Source organism: Mya arenaria, chromosome 1 (genome assembly GCF_026914265.1).
Source record: "Mya arenaria isolate MELC-2E11 chromosome 1, ASM2691426v1".
Lineage (NCBI taxonomy): Eukaryota > Metazoa > Mollusca > Bivalvia > Myida > Myidae > Mya > Mya arenaria.
Window position 1 is genome coordinate 39,267,729 of NC_069122.1, and position 19,503 is coordinate 39,287,231.

A 19,503-nucleotide genomic window follows, 5' to 3' on the forward strand; every position below is an offset into this window, starting at 1 on the left:
ATAATACCAATGACACACAATATTAATGCAATTTTCCAGCTGATTCCGATATATTAAAAATATTTATATCGGCAAGCATATCAGATTTTAACTTGGTTGTACCTTGGAGTACTGTAGGATTTGTGATTGCTCCAACGTTGTATACAATATATATACATACCATTTTAATTGCTTAAAAATAACTTATGAAGATGTTGGTTTAATTGGCTAGTTTGGGCTATGTAGTAAAATGTTTAATTGGCTAGTTTGGGCTATTTAGTAAAAGGTTTAATTGGCTAGTTTGGGCTATTTAGTAAAAGGTTTAATTGGCTAGTTTGGACTATTTAGTAAAAGGTTTAATTGGCTAGTTTGGGCTATTTAGTAAAAGGTTTAATTGGCTAGTTTGGGCTATTTAGTAAAAGGTTTAATTGGCTAGTTTGGACTATTTAGTAAAAGGTTTAATTGGCTAGTTTGGGCTATTTAGTAAAAGGTTTAATTGGCTAGTTTGGGCTATTTAGTAAAAGGTTTTATTGGCTAGTTTGGACTATTTAGTAAAAGGTTTAATTGGCTAGTTTGGGCTATTTAGTAAAAACAATGAGGCTTTAACAAAGTCAAATCCCTTTTTTACAAAAGTGGCTAAGAAACTAAACATCTTTTTTTATAATTCATTTATTTAAAGGCCTTCAATTTTGTATCCAACACAAGCTTCATGTATGTGTAATAGTGTAAGTTAATCTCAGTTATAATAGTTTGATGTAGCCCAAAATTTATTTCCGGTGAAATGTCAAAGAAATATTGCTGAATGCTTTACTAGTTTTTATCAATAATAGAGGTAAGAGGTTTATTCTATTTATTTGATATTGTTTTCAATTCAATGGTTACATATCTAAGCGTTAAGCTCTGTCAAAGTCTTTTGTTTTAAAGATAAACTCAAGTTCGTACCCATACGTTTCGAACCATGTTTTATTTTACTTCAAATGTATACATTGTAGTTGCAGACTATGTTTTCCGTAAATATATGTGTAAACATTAGACACCCATACTAACGCACATTGATTTTGTTTTTAAAAGTGATACTATTTTTTTTAATAAACTCTGATAATTAACATTTATGCTATAGCTTCAGAGCAGGTTTATTTCTTTATTGTTTTTATTTTTAAGACAAGTGGTTATAGTGTGGAAATTCTGCAGAGTAGCCATCAACGTCATTTTGTGGTCGGTAAAGTCGTTCTATCATGACGATTGAAGTTACTGCCCTCTTGAAGCGAGGTACAGTGTTCCTGGCTGGAGAAACTCTGCACTGTGATATCACATTTAAAAATGTTGGGCCAGTACAGTAAGTTTGTATACATGTATGTTGAGGGGTAATAGTGAGATGGTTCTGATTGACATTAAATAAAGAAACTTTAGCTTTCACCCTTCTATATGAGGTTAAAAGGTTTCCATCACTTATTGAAAGAAAAGAAATACTCTTGCTAGAATTGATTGTTCTTCTTTAAAAGAACTTTGTACATGTACTTTAGAGATAAAAATCAAGTAACAGTTATCAAATTTAATTCATTATCCATCAAAATCATTTTTGTTGGTTTAAACTTATTTGATTTACAATAATATTTATTTTTAAAATTAAAAGTTATTTTTCTTGTTGGCATGATGATGCGCAAGAGTGTTGTCTGGTGTTGTGGTGGAAACCGCAGAACTACCAACCAAACTCACACGTGCCAATGTGGGGGATTCAACTGCACCCCAAAAATTTGAAACCTGACAAAAAACTTTCTTGTAAAGCCATATTGTATTGTTTGCATCAACAAAAAAATGTTATTATATGTCTCTGACAACCAAAGGAACACTAGGCAGAAATCCATTTAACAAAAACAAATTGGTGTGGCCTAAGAGGTGGTCCAAACACTGTATCACTGCATCTACATTTCTAGTTTAAAATACATTGTATATTCGTTATATCCCTACAGAGAAGGCCCAGACAGTCTGTCGTGGGCAAGTGCTCAAATCAACTGCCAGTGTTCTGTCAGTGAGAGTCGAGTTTTCCTTCCCAGGATGCACCAGCTGTCTTCAGAAGACATCTCAACCTCAAGTTAGTTTTGTTGTTTATAGTCTGCTGTGCTTGAAATATTTCAAGTATTTTTTTTTAACAACTTTAGATGTACTCCTATGATATTAAAAAGCACACAACATAGGTGGATGCAAAAATGCTCTTTTAATTTAATGTATTTTCATGTTTAACTCATTTGACATTAATTATCATAACAAAAACTAAAAAGCTAGTTTGTTTCTGTACAGATAAAAAATAGTAACAATATTTGACCCTTTTTAATTGTTTTGTTGCAACGTAGCTTTTATGAAAGGAAATTCATAAAGGCTAATGAAGGCTGTTCAAAGGGAGCTTACCCAAAAATACATTCACTAGATTTGGAAGGACAAAAAAAGGTAGTAGAGAGCATAGCCCTATGTGGGCCTTTTGTTTTTTCTCATAAAAATAAGGATATTTGAAATCTAGTACTTAAACTCTTGTTACCAGTAATATATTTAACATAATCAATTCACACAAAACATGTTCTATATATATATACACAGGTGACACATCATTTGTTCCCAGCAAAGGCGAGCGAGGACTGACAGTGCTGTCAACGAAGCCTAGAATACTCTTTTGTGACTTGCGAATAGATCCAGGCCAGTCAAAAACCTGTAAGTTTAAAGGGCCTTTTAATCAAGAGGTTGTGGATTCATTCACCACGAGGGGAACTTTCTTATGGCCTCTAAAAATAGACAACAGTACAACAGTTCTTGTAAAAATCCCCTGAGGTTATTATGTTGCTTGTTTTTCTAGAAAAATAAGAGATGTGGTTGTTTGTGTCATTGTTTTTGTTTTTCAAAATCTTACACTTGTTTATAATTATAAACCTATTCATACTAGTTATATATCAGTGATTTCACTTAGTTTACAAACAATGAATATGATAATCCACACATTTATTGTAAGGCCCATAATTTTGGCTTTAGTGATTCTTAAGTTACATCCCTTGGTCAACTGAAAAAATAATCAACAACTAAGCTAGCCTCATTGGTCAACTGAAACCAATGAACAAACATTCTCATTAGCATCTAATTTCAGTGCTCTTGTAGTAAATTTCTATTTTGGCTAAAACTGTAAAATGAGTTTTTATGTATACCTGTATCATAATGATATTTTAATCTTTTTACTGCCTCTTCAGTTACATACAGTGAGATAATACCTGTCGATGCCCCACCCTCCTTTAGGGGCCAGGCGGTGAAGTATTCCTATAAGCTGACCCTGGGGACACAGAGACTCAACCACCCTACCAAACTGCTCAGAATACCGTTCAGGGTCCTGGTGCTACATGGTAAGGTTTTAAGGGATCTGATCTTTAAAGTTTGTAAAATCTTGTAAAATTTCGCAACACTGTATTTCTCGTTTTCATGTGTGCGTATTCATTACCATTCATCTACTCTTTTTTTGCTCGACTGGCCAAAAGGCCAGAAGAGCTTATGTGATTGCGTGGTGTATGTTCGTCTGCTTCTGTTAAAAAATTACCTGCGAACCTTCATAAAGTTTTCAATTTTAATTGTATATCAATCAAACTTATACAGTAGATAGATATCCATGAGAGTTTGATTCCTTTCGAAAACCAGTAAGATCCGTCAATGCATGACTGGATTATTATGGCCATTTAAATGATTAAGCTTTATCAAAAATATACTGTAAGGGAGACAACTTGTACATAGAGTTGTGTTTTATTGTACTGATACTCTCCTTTTGTCAATTGCTACAAATAAGCAGGAAAACATATGGTTCATTAATTGCTTCCCTTAGAATGTGGGTTCAGTATATATCGCCTATTACTAGTATGTACGTGCTTTAGAAAGATAGATAGATAGATTCATTTTGCAAAGGGGTGCATAATACATGTATGAACAATCAAAACATGTATAGTAAATATAAAAATATGATTTATATCCCATACATGAATATATTGATTACCCATGACACACCAGCACGAAGATTAACACAGGAACTGCCATAGAGAATTCTTATTTCCATTGTGATCCTTACTATCAACAAATGTTTTGATAAAAAAAATACCAAAAAAGTCATGCCAGTAGAGCATAGGGCCTCATGGGTCACTTGTTTATTCTTAGATATTGTCTTATTTGAAGGGAAATGCTTAATCTTCTTGCTGTACATTCTCTAATTTTACGTCCAACCCTTGGCATGATTATCAAAATGTGTTTTAAATGATACATTCTCCGATATTTTTCTTTTCTCTTTAAATGTTGTTGGTATTTTAATTGTAACAGTTTTTTTTCCACTTTAAACAGGCGTCATTGGTTAACTGAATTTTACCGTAGATGAAATGCCAGGATATTATTGTATTATATTACATGCAGGCTAAAAATAGTGAGATAAATCTAGTTAAAGCTCCATTCCGTCACTAATCAATGTACACAAGTTATAATTTCAATTATATTCTAGATTTTAACTGCATACTATCTATTGTTAAATATGGTTAAATAAGAACCTAAACCCATTTCTGTTTGTGTAATAATTATGATTTATTTTTTAACATTAAATTTTTGTAAGTTTGAACTATATTCTTTTAATATCAAGCAATGATAGTTTGTTTTCTCAAATTTGGCTGTTTCTTATCACAGTATGTTTTGAAAGCAACTTTTAATAAAAATAAGTATGTACATTTTACCTGGGACCAATAACAATCCTACTCCCAGATATTACATACAGTAAACGGCCAGTTATTTTGCTGGGTTATACAGGTTTCAATCATTCTTGTGTATTTATTAACATTATCATTAGATGACATATTATAAAAGTGTTTAGAAAGAATTAGTTTTAAAACATAAAGAAAACACTATTTGCAGGTTTGAAAAAAGGTAAGATTTTTTATGGAAATGGAATGCTTTTGCCAGAATTTTGTGAATTCCATCCTTTGTCTGTTTTGTTTAAAACTATGAGGTATTCAATTTATAACGGTATTGGAGTATACAAGAACTAAGATTGATCATGTGGGATTGAATACAGGCTGGGCCAAATTTATTACAGTATAACACAATGTGGTAAAATCAGGCGAGAATGCTAGTGCTATGCTACATGTGTAATAAAACATTGGAAGAAAATAGCTATTTAGATAGCGAACCAACTTTAAACTTTGAAATACAAGAATTTACCAGTCATACACAAAAGTCTTTACAATAAATATATTCACTTGTATTCAGCATTTGAAATATGCATGTTTATTAGTGAAAGTAAAGAAAAAAAACTGTTTAGAATCATGGGATTTTATTTTTAAAATAAAAATTGTCGAGGTATTATGATAAGCTTGGTGTCATTGTTGGTATGGTGCAAACACTTTTATCTTATCCATGACTAAAAATCTATTCAAGATCTTATTTTACTTGGTAAACATGTTTTCAAAGACAATACGCAAATATATAGCAAGGCTCATAACTCTTCCTTTTATAGTTGATGATTTATGCCCTTTGATTATCTGAGAGAAAAAAATGATGAGCATTTGCATACCCACAGTCGGATACCCCCGTTACACACAACGTTATGCTTCTTTGTGTACCGTGGGCAATTTGGCTAGGAAAATCTCGTAGTCATGAATAATTAATGAGGCAGTTTCATTGTTTCTGCAAAGTACCAGATGCTTTACAGTTGAAAAATATTCTGGCGATTGCTGGAGTTGAACCGGGTCCGCCTTCTCAGTACAATAATATTAGGCAGTTGTCAAGACCACATGGCCACAGAGGCTACTGACACTGTACAGTTATTCAACAATATTTGAGTGTAACATGCAAATTCATTGGAAGAAGGGTTGTCTCTCCTGCCTCATGCATATTCATTAAAACGAGATTTTGTCAGTCAATTGTCCCACATTATGTATGAAGTGTAACAGAAGAAAGTACAGTGGTTGCCAACGATGTGGCATACCTTCCCCAGCACTGCAGGGCCACCTGAAAAGTAAAATCACGGCCCATATCCCCAGCTATCCCCGGTATACCCCCGGACCTTGGGGCCCATGGTTACAATTGACTGGTGCATTAGTACTTGCTAAGCATCTGAAGGGATTAACTATACAACATTTTTTTTGTGTACTTTTCCCTCATAAAACAACAAGTTTGGTAGTTGTAATCCAGTGTTGAATATTCCAGGTCTGAGAATTAAACATGTCTGTGCTTGTAATGAGAGCATGTGGCAAGGGACGAAATAGCTTTTGAAAATGATTGTAATGATAACAACAACAACAGACGCAATAATAACTCTGAACTAACAGCATGATATGATTTTGAGGCTGATGTGCAGATGCCATGGTTCCATATAATCATTACATTAGCATTCATTTAAATGGTTGAGCAAGAATTACGTGCATCTTGTCAATTAACTGTGATAGTAATGACAGGAAGATGACTTTGCATGTTTAAGTTTCAGCATTTTTTGGCAAATTGCTGTAAAGAAGCTTATTTTCATGACAGAGTTTGATTTTCCGAACACTTTTGTCTGGATGTATCCAGGGGCAGCTCCAGGTTTTGAGGCTGAGGGGGGCACACCCAGGGGTCATGACTTTGGAAGTCTGCACCCTCTTCTGGACCTGCAAAGTATAGGGTTGAAATTTGGTGTATGGGTGGGGGGAGGAAGAGTGGGATATGTTCCTTAAATAAAAGTTCTGACTAGTTTAGTCTAAATTAGTGCATTCTGCTGTATTCGGGGTTTATTGGTCTCCCAAATGGACATTAAATGTCTAATTGGGCAATTTTTAGGTGGCGAGGGATGGATGGTGTTTTCTAAATCCAATCCCCTGACTCTGAGGTAGTGAAAATTGTCAAAATCCATACAAAAGGGATGCTCCATGCATCGATAATCCTTTATGATATAAACTCTGCCAACTGTATTTCGGTGGCGGTCTTATGGTACCGTACTGCCTCTCCGGATTTACCCACTGTCCCCTATATGCCCCTATTTGATTTAAAGCTGCACTCTCACAGATTGAACGTTTTGACTTTTTTTATTTTTTGTCTTGGAGCGAGCCAATTTTTTTGCGAAAATTCATGGAAACCAGTTATATAAGACTGCTGACAAAAAAATCAGATCACAGATTTTTATATATAAGTTCAAAAATTGATATTTTAAGAAGTAGTAACAGTTTAAGCCATAAAACATTATTAAATTATTTATTGAAATGGAAATATGAAAATCTACGTTCTGATTTTTTGTCCGCAATCTTATATCATTGGTTTGCAAATATTTCAGCAAAAATTTGCTCTTAAATTCCAAGACAAAAAATAAAAAAAAGTTGTAAAAATGATAAACCAGTGAGAGTGCAGCTCTAAATAACTACAAAATGTACATTTCAAAATGTGTCAGAAATTTATTTAAGAATATTATTCATGTGCATTAGAGCTTTTATTAGAGTTTAATCGTTTATTAAAGTATCATCATTTTGACACCATATATTAATTTCAGGATATTAATAATACCAATAAAATGTACTGCCATACAAAGGATATATGTTATATGAGACAGAGTTCTTATGTTCAGGATTAAGCCTCAGAAATCTGGATTGAGATCTGTTAACTTCAGACTATTGTACAGTTGTAAAGGTTATTTTTTAGCTTAAACTTTCGCATTAAAAAAGCTAGGAAACATGTACCTAGATATGAATATATTTAATAACAAATTTCGAAGGGAAGAGAAGTTAAGGCCAGAGATAATTGACAGGCTAGATGATCTTGCTCTTATTCTGTTAAAATATAATTTCCTTACCTCCCACGCAGGCCTCAATGACCTATCGGTGTACCTTGACCCGGAAGAGGTTCAGCCTTCAAATCCGTTCTTGCTTTCAAAGAAAGAGGATACAGTCATGGATGTGGCTTTACATATTCTGGAGACTGTCACAGCCAGGAAGGGACCCCGTATGTATTGAATTTTGTATTTTATCTCCTGTTTGTGGAAATTTGTGCTTCTGGAATATTTGATGATTACTGTAGAAAGTGTTTACATGTTTATGATGTGGCATTACTCATCTTAAGATCATTTTACTTTCGTATGTATATTGTTAAAGATGCACTCTTACTCCCAAATAAGATGTACCACAATTGTGTTAATTTACCGAAAAGGATCAATAAATATTGAAAAAAGTGGGATACTGTGTTTAATTTGAAAGAAAGGTGCAGAAAACACGGGAGGATAGTTGATCAATGTAAATCTTTTAGGACCCACCAGTCATTAAATATCTATGCGTTTCAGCTATTAAATACAGGGTTAAAATCTTGTTATCAGTAATTAATATTTTCCATAAATGCATTATTTATTAAGTGGACAAAGGTTTATCACTCAAAATATATGTTTGTTATAAATACATGTGTTCTGTATGTTTTGATTACAAATACGACTGTCACTTTAAGATCCTCATTTTACTTTAGTATGTACATTTATGTGACACTATTGTTGATGATTCCATATTGTTAAAAATATTGTATCGTTGTTGGTAATTGTTTCCAGCCGGAATCGTCACACCACCAATGTCTATAGATACAGACAGACAGAAAATAATTAATGCATAGCATATTACAAGGAAAACATGTAGTTATAGAGACAAATAAAAACAGAGCAGAGAAGAAAAATGTTTCAAAAATACTAATGATAAATATCAAAATCAAAATTTAAATGGTACATATCTGAAATAACAGGATAGTAGGAATTTAGGAGGCTAATATCATATACAGTCTTGAACATGGCTAAAAGGTCATTGTTAGAAGATTAAACACCTAGGGATTATGTACTTTATTTGTGTTTCAGATTCCTACAACATCACAAACACCCGTGGTCGTGTTGCACGATGTATTCTGTTTAAGACGGCCTTCAAGCTTGGAGAGGATATCATAGGAATCATGGATTTCTCAGATACCACAGTGCCATGTGTTCAGGTTTGTGTGTTTTGTCTCAGTACTAAACTAATATGTCAGGCTTAGTCTTAATCTATATTATAATGATATAGTGTAGCATACACATATAGTAATTGTTGTTCTCAGGCCAAATAGCACACAAATACACAAGTCTAATCACAACCCATTTAAAGGGGCTAGACACCATATGGTCCAAAAATCGGCAAATGCAGTATTTCATTAAAACAAGTCCAGGATTGTCTATGGGAGCTAGTAGGAGACCAATAATACATAACTTTACATGGTTAAAATAAAAATGCAACAATCATGCTGCTGTCAAATCTGTATTCCTATTTTAAATAGTGCATAATGGTTTCCCAGTTTAAATTATATCAGTTTATGAGTACAGATGAATATACCGACACTATTTTAAACCTTACTGAGCTTTACAAGGTAGACAACCCCAGTAAATTTTAAATTGGCAAAACTGAAAGATGCATGTGTCATAAGCCATGTGATACCAGGGCTCTCGCGAGGGGGCGACTTGGGGTATCATACATCAGTAAGTAATATTCAATCCGTTGTACACAAAAATGTCAATTGTATGTAATTTTTGACAATTTGCTTTTTTTCTTGCAAGTGTATCATCTGGTGTCTAGCTCCTTTAAAGCTGCACTCTCACAGATTGAACGTTTTGACATTTTTTTTTATTTTTTGTCTTGGAAAGAGCCAATTATTGCAAAAATCCATGGAAACCAGTTGTATAAGACTGCTGACAAAAAATTAGATCGCAGATTTTAATACTTAAGTTAAAAAATTGATGTTTTATGTATTTTTCTTAAACCGTTAGTAACGCTTTAAGCCATAAAACATTAATTTTCAAACAGATATATATGAAAATCTACGATTTGATTTTTGTCAGCAATCTTATATCAATGGTTTGCAGATATTTCCACAAAATATTTCCCTTTCCAAGACAAAAAATAAAAGAGTTGTAAAAATGGTATATCTGTGAGAGTGCAGCTTTAACATAAACATCAAAGTTATCTGAAACATATTTTTGTGCTCTTTTTACAAGCATATTTTGAAGTAATACGTCTTGATTAAATCCTTTTGTTAATATTTAAAAGAACACAATAATTTTAGAGCAAAACATGTACTTGTAGTTATTGATCAAAAACAATTTTTTTTTGTATTCAGAATGTATTTTTTTTTTGAATCTTGACGTGAGTTAATGTGCTTTTAAAAGGTGTAAAAGCATAGATGATTTTTGATAACTTTTAATATTATGTGGTTAAATGAGTTGAGATTGATATTGTGATAAGTCATAAGTAAGAATACAAAATACAAGCTACTCTTCAAAATGAGTTAGGACTATAATGCCAATTGCATATCTTTTTAAACAGTTAAAATTTCTTAAAGGGACTGTACACCAGATTGGCAAAAAAAAAAAGGTTTTTTACTGTAAGGAATCTCAGGACAATTAACTAAAAGATGTTTTACTCTTTGATTTCATAATTGTAAAAACAATACCAAAATGTAATAATAATATCGAGTCGGAGACCGGGTTCGAACTGGTGTCGCCAAAATTGCAGTCCAGTGTTGTATCCACTGTGCTACAAAGGTTTACCCTAATCGGTCGGCATATTTTAGCTATATACCTAACTTGGTAATATCACGTGATAACATCGACTAGCCAATCATGCATAAGGAATGAATTCTACTAGACATACCTAGTAATCTTTTTTAATGGAAAAATACGAAAAACTCTGAAAAACATATTAATTGTAAACAATGTGGTACTTCAGTTAGTAAGTTTCAATGAATTGTACACATCAATACCAAGTTTATGTCAGTTTTCGACAATTTTTTTTTTTTCGCTATTTCATCATACAACCCCTTTAAGTGTTTGAATACTATTGATCTTTATCTGTAATAAGGCTATTTACAAAGGATATCCCTAATTAAAGACTTAAGTTGTTGTATCAGGTAAACTTTAACAATTACTAAACCACATAGAGAATTTTATTTTGACTCAAAAAAATACATTTTTGACCTTTATTACTTGTATTTTGTTTAGTATTGCGTAACATTACAAAGTGAAGAGACAATCTCAGAGGAGTGTCGAAAGAAGAACACACAGGGTAGTTCGTTGACGTCGTATGTGCGACACCAGGACATGTGTTTACACACGCTCAAGTCTCACTTCAGTATACCAGTCCCCCTGACTGCGACACCATGCTTTATAACTGATATAGGTTAGTATTAGTTTAAACTAATGTATTTTTGCAACAGTTGTGAAAGAAGTTATATTGACTTACACGTTTGCTAAGTCACTCACATTCACACAATGTTGGGCAGAGTGTGATCTTGTTTTGTGAGCAGAACTGGAGTACCAGGATAAAACCAACTTGTAAGGGTTGTTTACCAGCAACCAAACTTAAATATGCCCAAGCCAGGCAACAGTAACTGGAATACCTTTGTAATTGAGTATTCACAATTTATTTGAAAATTATATCTCACAGGCTTTTGCTGCAAGTCTGGTGCTTGACCAACTGTGACTTTTATGGATAATTACTTACCGTACTATCCTTCCAATCCCTTGCACACAATATTCATACATATGTATTTCTATAGGAGGAGGAGTCAAGTTTGTGTTTCAGGAGACTCTTGAATCTCTTACAATGTTGTTAACTGTCAAACATTTCTGAACAGTTAACTAATAACGTTAACTGTAATTTAGCCCAATTCTGTTAACTGTCAAAACATTCTAGACTGTTGACCCAATGGTGTAACGTATTTGACCCAATGGTGTAACTCAACCCAATTATGTTAACTGTCAAAACATTCTGAACTGTTGACCCAATGGTGTAACTCAACCCAATTATGTTAACTGTCAAAACATTCTGAACTGTTGACCCAATGGTGTAACTCAACCCAATTATGTTAACTGTCAAAACATTCTGAACTGTTGACCCAATGGTGTAACGTATTTGACCCAATGGTGTAACTCGACCCAATTATGTTAACTGTCAAAACATTCTGAACTGTTGACCAAACGTTGGAACTCAGCCCAATTATGTTAACTGTCAAAACATTCTGAACTGTTGACCCGATGGTGTAGCTTGACCCAATTATGTTAACTGTCAAAACATTCTGAACTGTTGACCCAATGGTGTAACTCGACCCAATAATATTAGCTGTCAAAACATTCTGAACTGTTGACCTGATGGTGTAGCTTGACCCAATTATGTTAACTGTCAAAACATTCTGAACTGTTGACCCAATGGTGTAACTCAACCCAATTATGTTAACTGTCAAAACATTCTGAACTGTTGACCCAATGGTGTAACTCAACCCAATTATGTTAACTGTCAAAACATTCTGAACTGTTGACCTGATGGTGTAGCTTGACCCAATTATGTTAACTGTCAAAACATTCTGAACTGTTGACCCAATGGTAATTATGTTAACTGTCAAAACATTCTGAACTGTTGACCCAATGGTGTAACTCAACCCAATTATGTTAACTGTCAAAACATTCTGAATTGTTGACCCAATGGTGTAACTCAACCCAATTATGTTAACTGTCAAAACATTCTGAACTGTTGACCCATTGGTGTAACTCGACCCAATAATGTTAACTGTCAAAACATTCTGAACTGTTGACCCGATGGTGTAGCTTGACCCAATTATGTTAACTGTCAAAACATTCTGAACTGTTGACCCGATGGTGTAGCTTGACCCAATTATGATAACTGTCAAAACATTCTGAACTGTTGACCCGATGGTGTAGCTTGACCCAATTATGATAACTGTCAAAACATTCTGAACTGTTGACCCATTGGTGTAGCTTGACCCAATTATGATAACCATCAAAACATTCTGAACTGTTGACCCAATGGTGTAACTCGACCCCATTATGTTAACTGTCAAAACATTCTGAACTGTTGACCCAATGGTGTAACTCGACCCAATAATGTTAACTGTCAAAACATTCTGAACTGTTGACCCGATGGTGTAGCTTGACCCAATTATGTTAACCATCAAAACATTCTGAACTGTTGACCCAATGGTGTAACTCGACCCAATACTGTCAACTATAACGAAGTTCTGAACTGCTGCCCCAGTTTTGAAAATGTTAACTGTAACAAATATCTGAACCGCTGGCCCAATGTTGTTAATGTTAACTGTAACAAAGTTCTGAACCGCTGGCACAATGTTGTTAATGTTAACTGTAACAAAGTTCTGAACCGTTGGCCCACTCTTGTTAATGTTTACTGTAACAAAGTTCTGAACTGCTGGCCCATTGTTGTTAATGTTAACTGCTACATAGTTCTGAACAGCTGGCCAAATGTTGTTTATGTTAACTGTAACATAGTTTTGAAGTTAGCTAAATGTTGTTAATGTTAACTGTAACATAGTTCTGAACTGCTAGCTAAATGTTGTTAATTTTGACTATAACATATTTCTGAACCGCTTCCAAAATGTTGTTAATGTTAACTGTAACAAAGTTCTGAACAATCTGCTCATTGTCTTACTTTATGTCTAGTTTGTTGTAAATAAGAAAAAACCTTGTTTTGTTCTGATTTTCAGTATGTCAGAGATGGCGCCTACACTTTGAGTTTGTTACCTCGAACGATGCGATGCAGGGGGAAACCCGTACCAACGAGGACGGTAGTACATCATGGAGGGGACCAGCCAGTATGAATGTGGAAACTATGGTCTGGGACCTCCCTGTGAAGATATTCCCCTCCAACCCTGTACATGCGTCCAGCGTGACGCTGCTGAAATTGCTACACACCGTAAATGTGTGATACTTTACATAATGGATGTAAAAATGGGAAAAAAGTAGTGCTTCACTCAATAAATGTGTAAAATTCATATGCATAAGGGTTGGTGAAAAACGTAGACAAACGTTGTTAAAACTTTCGTTGAATGTCTGATAAATGTGTGGCATGACTCATCTAAAATACACTACAGAACCGTTTTAAACTTGTCGCATTATGGATGTGAAGAAGTGACAAATATGTTGCTTAAACCCTACGCATGCTTCCAGTGGCCTGCTTTTGAAACTGATAGAGTTATGAGTTAATGTGTTCAACTATGTCACCCTATGAAAGAGCATAAATGGGGAAAAATTGCAACAATCCATAACTATGTGACATTTGAATATGTAAGGGTAGAATTGAAGGCAAAAATGTTGTAAAAACTTTCATTTAAGTCTCAGACACAATGGGCCGATGTGTATCATGTTTAATGGCACATTTTAGATCACATTTCATGAATGTGTAAAATTTGCCGCATTGTGGATGTAAATACGTGAAAGAAATCATTTGTAAAACTCCTGTGCATGTTTATAGTTGGATGCTTTTGAAACTGACACATACATCTAGTCACATTATGGAAAAGAAAAAATGGGGAAAAGTAATAAAAAATGCTACTCTCAATAATTGTGTGAAACTTACTCACATAACTGTTGTGGAAAAGTGAAGAGAAAATGGTGCTGAACAGTATTGTACCAGGTCTGACAATGTATCACATGGCACTTTTATAATACATGTACACATCAGTTTGTATAAATTGTCACATTAGGGATGTAAAAACGTGAAAGAAAAACAGTTGTTAGGACTTTTTATGAACGTATGACAAATGTGTTGCATTACATGATTTTAATGCGAGTTTCATGTGTTCAGTTTAACCGTGTTTGTGACTAGATTTTGGTGCCAAATAGGACTGAAATGTGTTTTACTCTTGTGTCACTGGTGACAATTAAATTGTAATAACTGTTTTAAGTGCTGCATATTTTCTTGTCAGAACATTTCGATTTTTAGAGAAAATCTAAATGGTAGCGTTGAAGACATTTGTTGTAAGATTACTCCGACAATTTAACTTGAATTTATGGGAGCACAACATGAAAGGATGTGAAATTTACGTCCTGTTAAGTTCGTTTTTCAAAGAAAAAAGGCGAATTATTTCATTGATGATTCAAGATTAGTATGAAACTTGGTACACATGTTTTCAATTATAATAAACGTGGTTTGGTAGTGAGCAAGTCCTACTAATCTGGGTGAAAAACATTTTGAGTCATGCCCCTTGATTAACTGAGAAGATTGAACGAGTGCTGGGCATAATTTATGAAAATTACAGGCTCCACTGTCTTAACAGTATTTATAAACATCAGTGTGAATTTTTGTCTGAAGTAAACATTCAGAAGTCAACTTCAGTTGTGGTTCACGTATGGCAAAAGACTAGGCCATATGTAATAATATTCGCAAATATTCGTTTGCACTCAAGAATTCAGGTGACTAGGACATACTGAATAACTTTTGTTCAAGTCGTATCAAAAGTGTACCCTTTTTATCAAGGTCGGATTAGACTTTGGGTCCAGTCGCATCAAAAGAATGTCACTTGATCAAATATCAATGAAAAAGTGTGTCACACTGAAAAATTACATATTCTTCCAAACTACATATCGAAGAAAGCTATTGTTGAACGTTTTGAATTTAAAAGCATGCCTTTGTTGTAAAAGTTCACTAAATGCTTACAATTAACGGGTGGGGTAACGTGTATCTGAAGTGCACTTTTTACAAATGTAAATCCAGACTCAGTTCATGATATTTTACCCCTCCGAATGTCATCATGTTCTGAATAGAATCGGGTAAAAATAAATAAGGTCAATCCTCATATAATAATAATAAAACATTTATATTTTAGGTATGTATTAATGAAAATAACAATTACAATTTTAAATTAAAATTATTGTCTCTTGTGTCCAAAGATTTGGGCACAACAATATTATCAAGGTAAATACATGCAATAAAATGACGTGCATTGCCCATGTGTATGCATGCATTATCAAGGTAGATACATTCATTAAAAAGATAAATGTATGCATCACCAAGATAAATACATGCATATTTATCAAGATATATATATTCATCATCAACGAACAAAATACATGCAGCCACACATATGTATTTTCAATGTAAAACATACACTATCAAAGCACTTACATACCTTTATATCATCAGGTAAAAGGAAATGAGCTCGAGGAAGAAAAGAAATCGAGGCAAAATATGCTCTATCGAGAAATTTACAAACATAAAGTTTAAGGGCAAATACAATGTATCGAAGCAAATATAAGTAACTGTACAGTTTCAAGGTTTGAAGGCAACGTTTAGTTTCAAGGCAAAATAATTCAGATTCAAAGCAAAAACAGTATGTAGACAAATACATTTATTTGTAAGTTATGCTCATTTGAGGTGTTTAAGCAAATATTAACATTATGAGGGGATACACATACATCCAGATAAAACAACTTCTCGGCAAATAAAAGAGTGTCAAAGCACAACATACGTGTTGAAGAATATAAGGTAAATAAACAAATTTGATTCACAAATTGTCGAGGCAAAAACGACCTTTATAACAAATACATGAGCATGCAACTACAATTTAAGCAACTTAGTACAACAAGTCTTACAATTTTTTATTTAAGGCAAATACAAACACAATCGGAGGAAATACGTACAACTTTAAACAAATTATTCGCAACACGTAAAAATACTTGCACTAGAAGTTTAAGCCTTTCTTTTGAAAAGTTTCCTTAATTGTTTGTACATTTTTTTATAGTATATTTGTTCATTGCCATGGTTTTACAATATAACTACAAATACTAGCATTCTGAGGAAAATCAGCTTAAGTTTAGATTTTTAACTAATAGAAACAGTTGGATTTAAACTGATAAATGAAAGATTTACGTTATAAGAGTCATTCAAATTATCCATGTTATTGTAAATGTCACAAATATCTGTTGCACTCCTGACACCTTTGCTGAGTTTTGTTTTTAAATTATTTTGTTTTGGTCTGACATATTCTAATCAAACTTTGCAAAGTAGTGCAAAAACTTGGTACATAAATGTAAAACAGTGAATTGTGCATATTGCTTATCAAAAAATAATTATACAATAGAAAAACTTAATGGTGTCCTTTATTTGAAACAGTCCAAATACAATATGCGTGTCATTCACAAAATAGATTGAATTGGAAACAACCGCGATAATTCACGCCAAGCTGAAAAAGCAACATGCGCGTCATTCACAAAATATATTAATTCGTAACATCCGCGATAATTTTTGACAAGCCGAAAATACAACATGCGCGTCATTCACTAAATATATCTACTTTACAACAACCTTTATAATCCAAAACCATGCCGAAACTACAACACTAAACTTAATAGCATCAAAGAATAATCTATGATGACTGAATTAAACAAATGGAAATATATTTTTTAAAACATCCACGATAATCCACAAATATGCCAAAATTTCAATATGCGCGTCTTCCGCAACATAGTTAACTAGTATAAATATGCGGTCATAATATTTACAATTTTTTTATGAATCATTGTGCCAAAGACTTACAATATGCCCTAAATGAAAAAGAGCTATTTCAAATCTTCGTTAAATATTCTTCATTATAATATAATGCACCGATATATACACAAACTATGTAATCAAAAACCTTCAGTTAACCAAACGAATTTCGAGTATTCAATTGTTAGCGAACATTTATGAACTTTTGTCGATTAATAAATATATGTTTCGTTAAGTATTTTATTCAATTATTTGAACTCGTTTCATTAATGTAACAAGAGATGTTTGTCAAACATTATGCCCCCCCCCCCTGAGCGCCATGTTGTCAGGATTATATGGACAATTGAATGAAATATGCATGGACCGAAATGACAGCTGATTTGTCGCTAACATTGTATGCCGTTGAGGCAGTTTTAAGATTATGACCATTCAAAGTTTGAGGATAGAGTGTGTTATGACCATGACCTTTGACTCTATGACCTCAAAATCCATCATAGTCATCAGCTGGTCACCAAAAATCTAAATGTTAAGTTTGAGGGCCATGGGTGCAGGCATTGACAAGTTATCACACAGACAAGCATTTTTCGTTCAAGGTCACTGTAACCTTGACCTTTGATCCAATGACCCCTTAAATCATAAGGGGTCATCTACAGGTCAGACACAACTCCAAGTCAAGTTTGAGGGCCATGGGTGCAGGCATTGTCCAATTATCACTTGAAACATTTTCGCATTCAAGGTCACTGTGAACCTGACCTTTGACCCAATGACTCCTAAAATCAATAAGGGTCATCTCCTGGTCAGGCCCAACTTAAATGTCAAGTTTGATGATCATAGATTCAGGCATTGTTGAGATATCACTGGGAGAAGATTTGTAACTTTTTTGCATTAAAGGTTACTGTGACCTTGACCTTGGCCTGATGACCCCCAAAGTCAAGAGGGTTCATCTACTGGTCAGGCCCAACCTTCATGTCAAGTTTGATGACCATAGGTCCAGGAATTGTCGAGTTTGCTTTCAAGGTCACTGTGACCTTGACCTCTGACCCCTTAAATCAATAGGGGTCATCTACAGGTCAGACACAACTCCAAGTCAAGTTTGAGGGCCATGGGTGCAGGCATTGTCCAATTATCACTTGAAACATTTTCGCATTTAAGGTCACTGTGAACCTGACCTTTGACCCAATGACTCCTAAAATCAATAAGGGTCATCTCCTGTTCAGGCCCAACTTACATGTCAAGTTTGATGATCATAGATTCAGGCATTGTTGAGATAACACTGGGAGAAGATTTGTTAACATTTTTGCGTTAAAGGTTACTGTGACCTTGACCTTGGCCTGATGACCCCCAAAGTCAAGAGGGGTCATCTACTGGTCAGGCCCAACCTTCATGTCAAGTTTGATGACCATAGGTCCAGGAATTGTCGAGTTTGCTTTCAAGGTCACTGTGACCTTGACCTCTGACCCCTTAAATCAATAGGGGTCATCTACTGGTCAGGCCCAACCTCCAAGTCAAGTTTGAGGGCCATGGGCGCAGACATTGTTGAGTTATCACTCGGGCAACCTTTTATCGTTCAAAGTCACTGTTACCTTGACCTTTGGCCCAATGACCCCTAAAATCAATAGGGGCCATCTACTGGTCAGGCCCAACCTCCAATTCAAGTTTGATGGCCGTGGGTGCAGGCATTGTGGAGTTATCACTCAGACAACCTTTTACCATTCAAGGTCACTGTGACCTTGACCTTTGGCCCGATGACCCCCAAAAACAATAGGGGTCATCTACTGGTCAGGCCCAACCTCCAAGTCAAGTTTGAGGGCCATAGGTGCAGGCATTGTCGAGTAATGACACGGAAAACCTTTTACCATTCAAGGTCACTGTGACCCTGACCTTAGGCCCGATGACCCCCAAAAACAATAGGGTTCATCTACTGGTCAGGCCCAACTTCCAAGTCAAGAATGAGGGCCAAGGGTGCAGGCATTGTCGAGTTGTTACTCGGACATCTTTTTACCATTCAAGGTCACTGTGACCTTGATCTTTGGCCCGATGACCCCCAAAAACAATAGGGGTCATCTAATGGTCAGGCCCAACTTCCATATCAAGTTTGATGACCATAGGTCTAGGCATTGTTGAGTTATCACTCGGACAAGCTTTAAAATTATTTTACCATTAAAGGTCACTGTGACCTTGACCTTTGACCGATGAGCCCTAAAATCAA

At 34.5% G+C, this 19,503-nt stretch overlaps 1 protein-coding gene across 1 annotated transcript; it reads left to right on the plus strand.

Moving 5' to 3' along the window:
* Nucleotides 1-728: 728 nt before the first annotated feature.
* LOC128236626 (RAB6A-GEF complex partner protein 2-like) lies at nt 729-14,711 on the plus strand. Its single transcript, XM_052951606.1, has 9 exons — nt 729-811; nt 1,141-1,315; nt 1,950-2,071; nt 2,572-2,682; nt 3,210-3,359; nt 7,807-7,944; nt 8,831-8,958; nt 10,997-11,174; nt 13,513-14,711. The coding sequence occupies exons 2-9, from the start codon at nt 1,215-1,217 to the stop codon at nt 13,731-13,733; spliced, it is 1,149 nt and encodes a 382-aa protein (XP_052807566.1). The 5' UTR covers nt 729-811; nt 1,141-1,214; the 3' UTR covers nt 13,734-14,711.
* Nucleotides 14,712-19,503: the final 4,792 nt, after the last annotated feature.

Bases quoted from the DNA above. Each gene is read 5' to 3' on its own strand.
- LOC128236626 (XM_052951606.1), top strand. From the start codon at position 1,215: ATGACGATTGAAGTTACTGCCCTCTTGAAGCGAGGTACAGTGTTCCTG. The intron at 3,360-7,806 runs GTAAGGTTTTAA...CCTCCCACGCAG, and splicing joins CAGGGTCCTGGTGCTACATG to GCCTCAATGACCTATCGGTG. The intron at 11,175-13,512 runs GTTAGTATTAGT...TCTGATTTTCAG, and splicing joins ATGCTTTATAACTGATATAG to TATGTCAGAGATGGCGCCTA.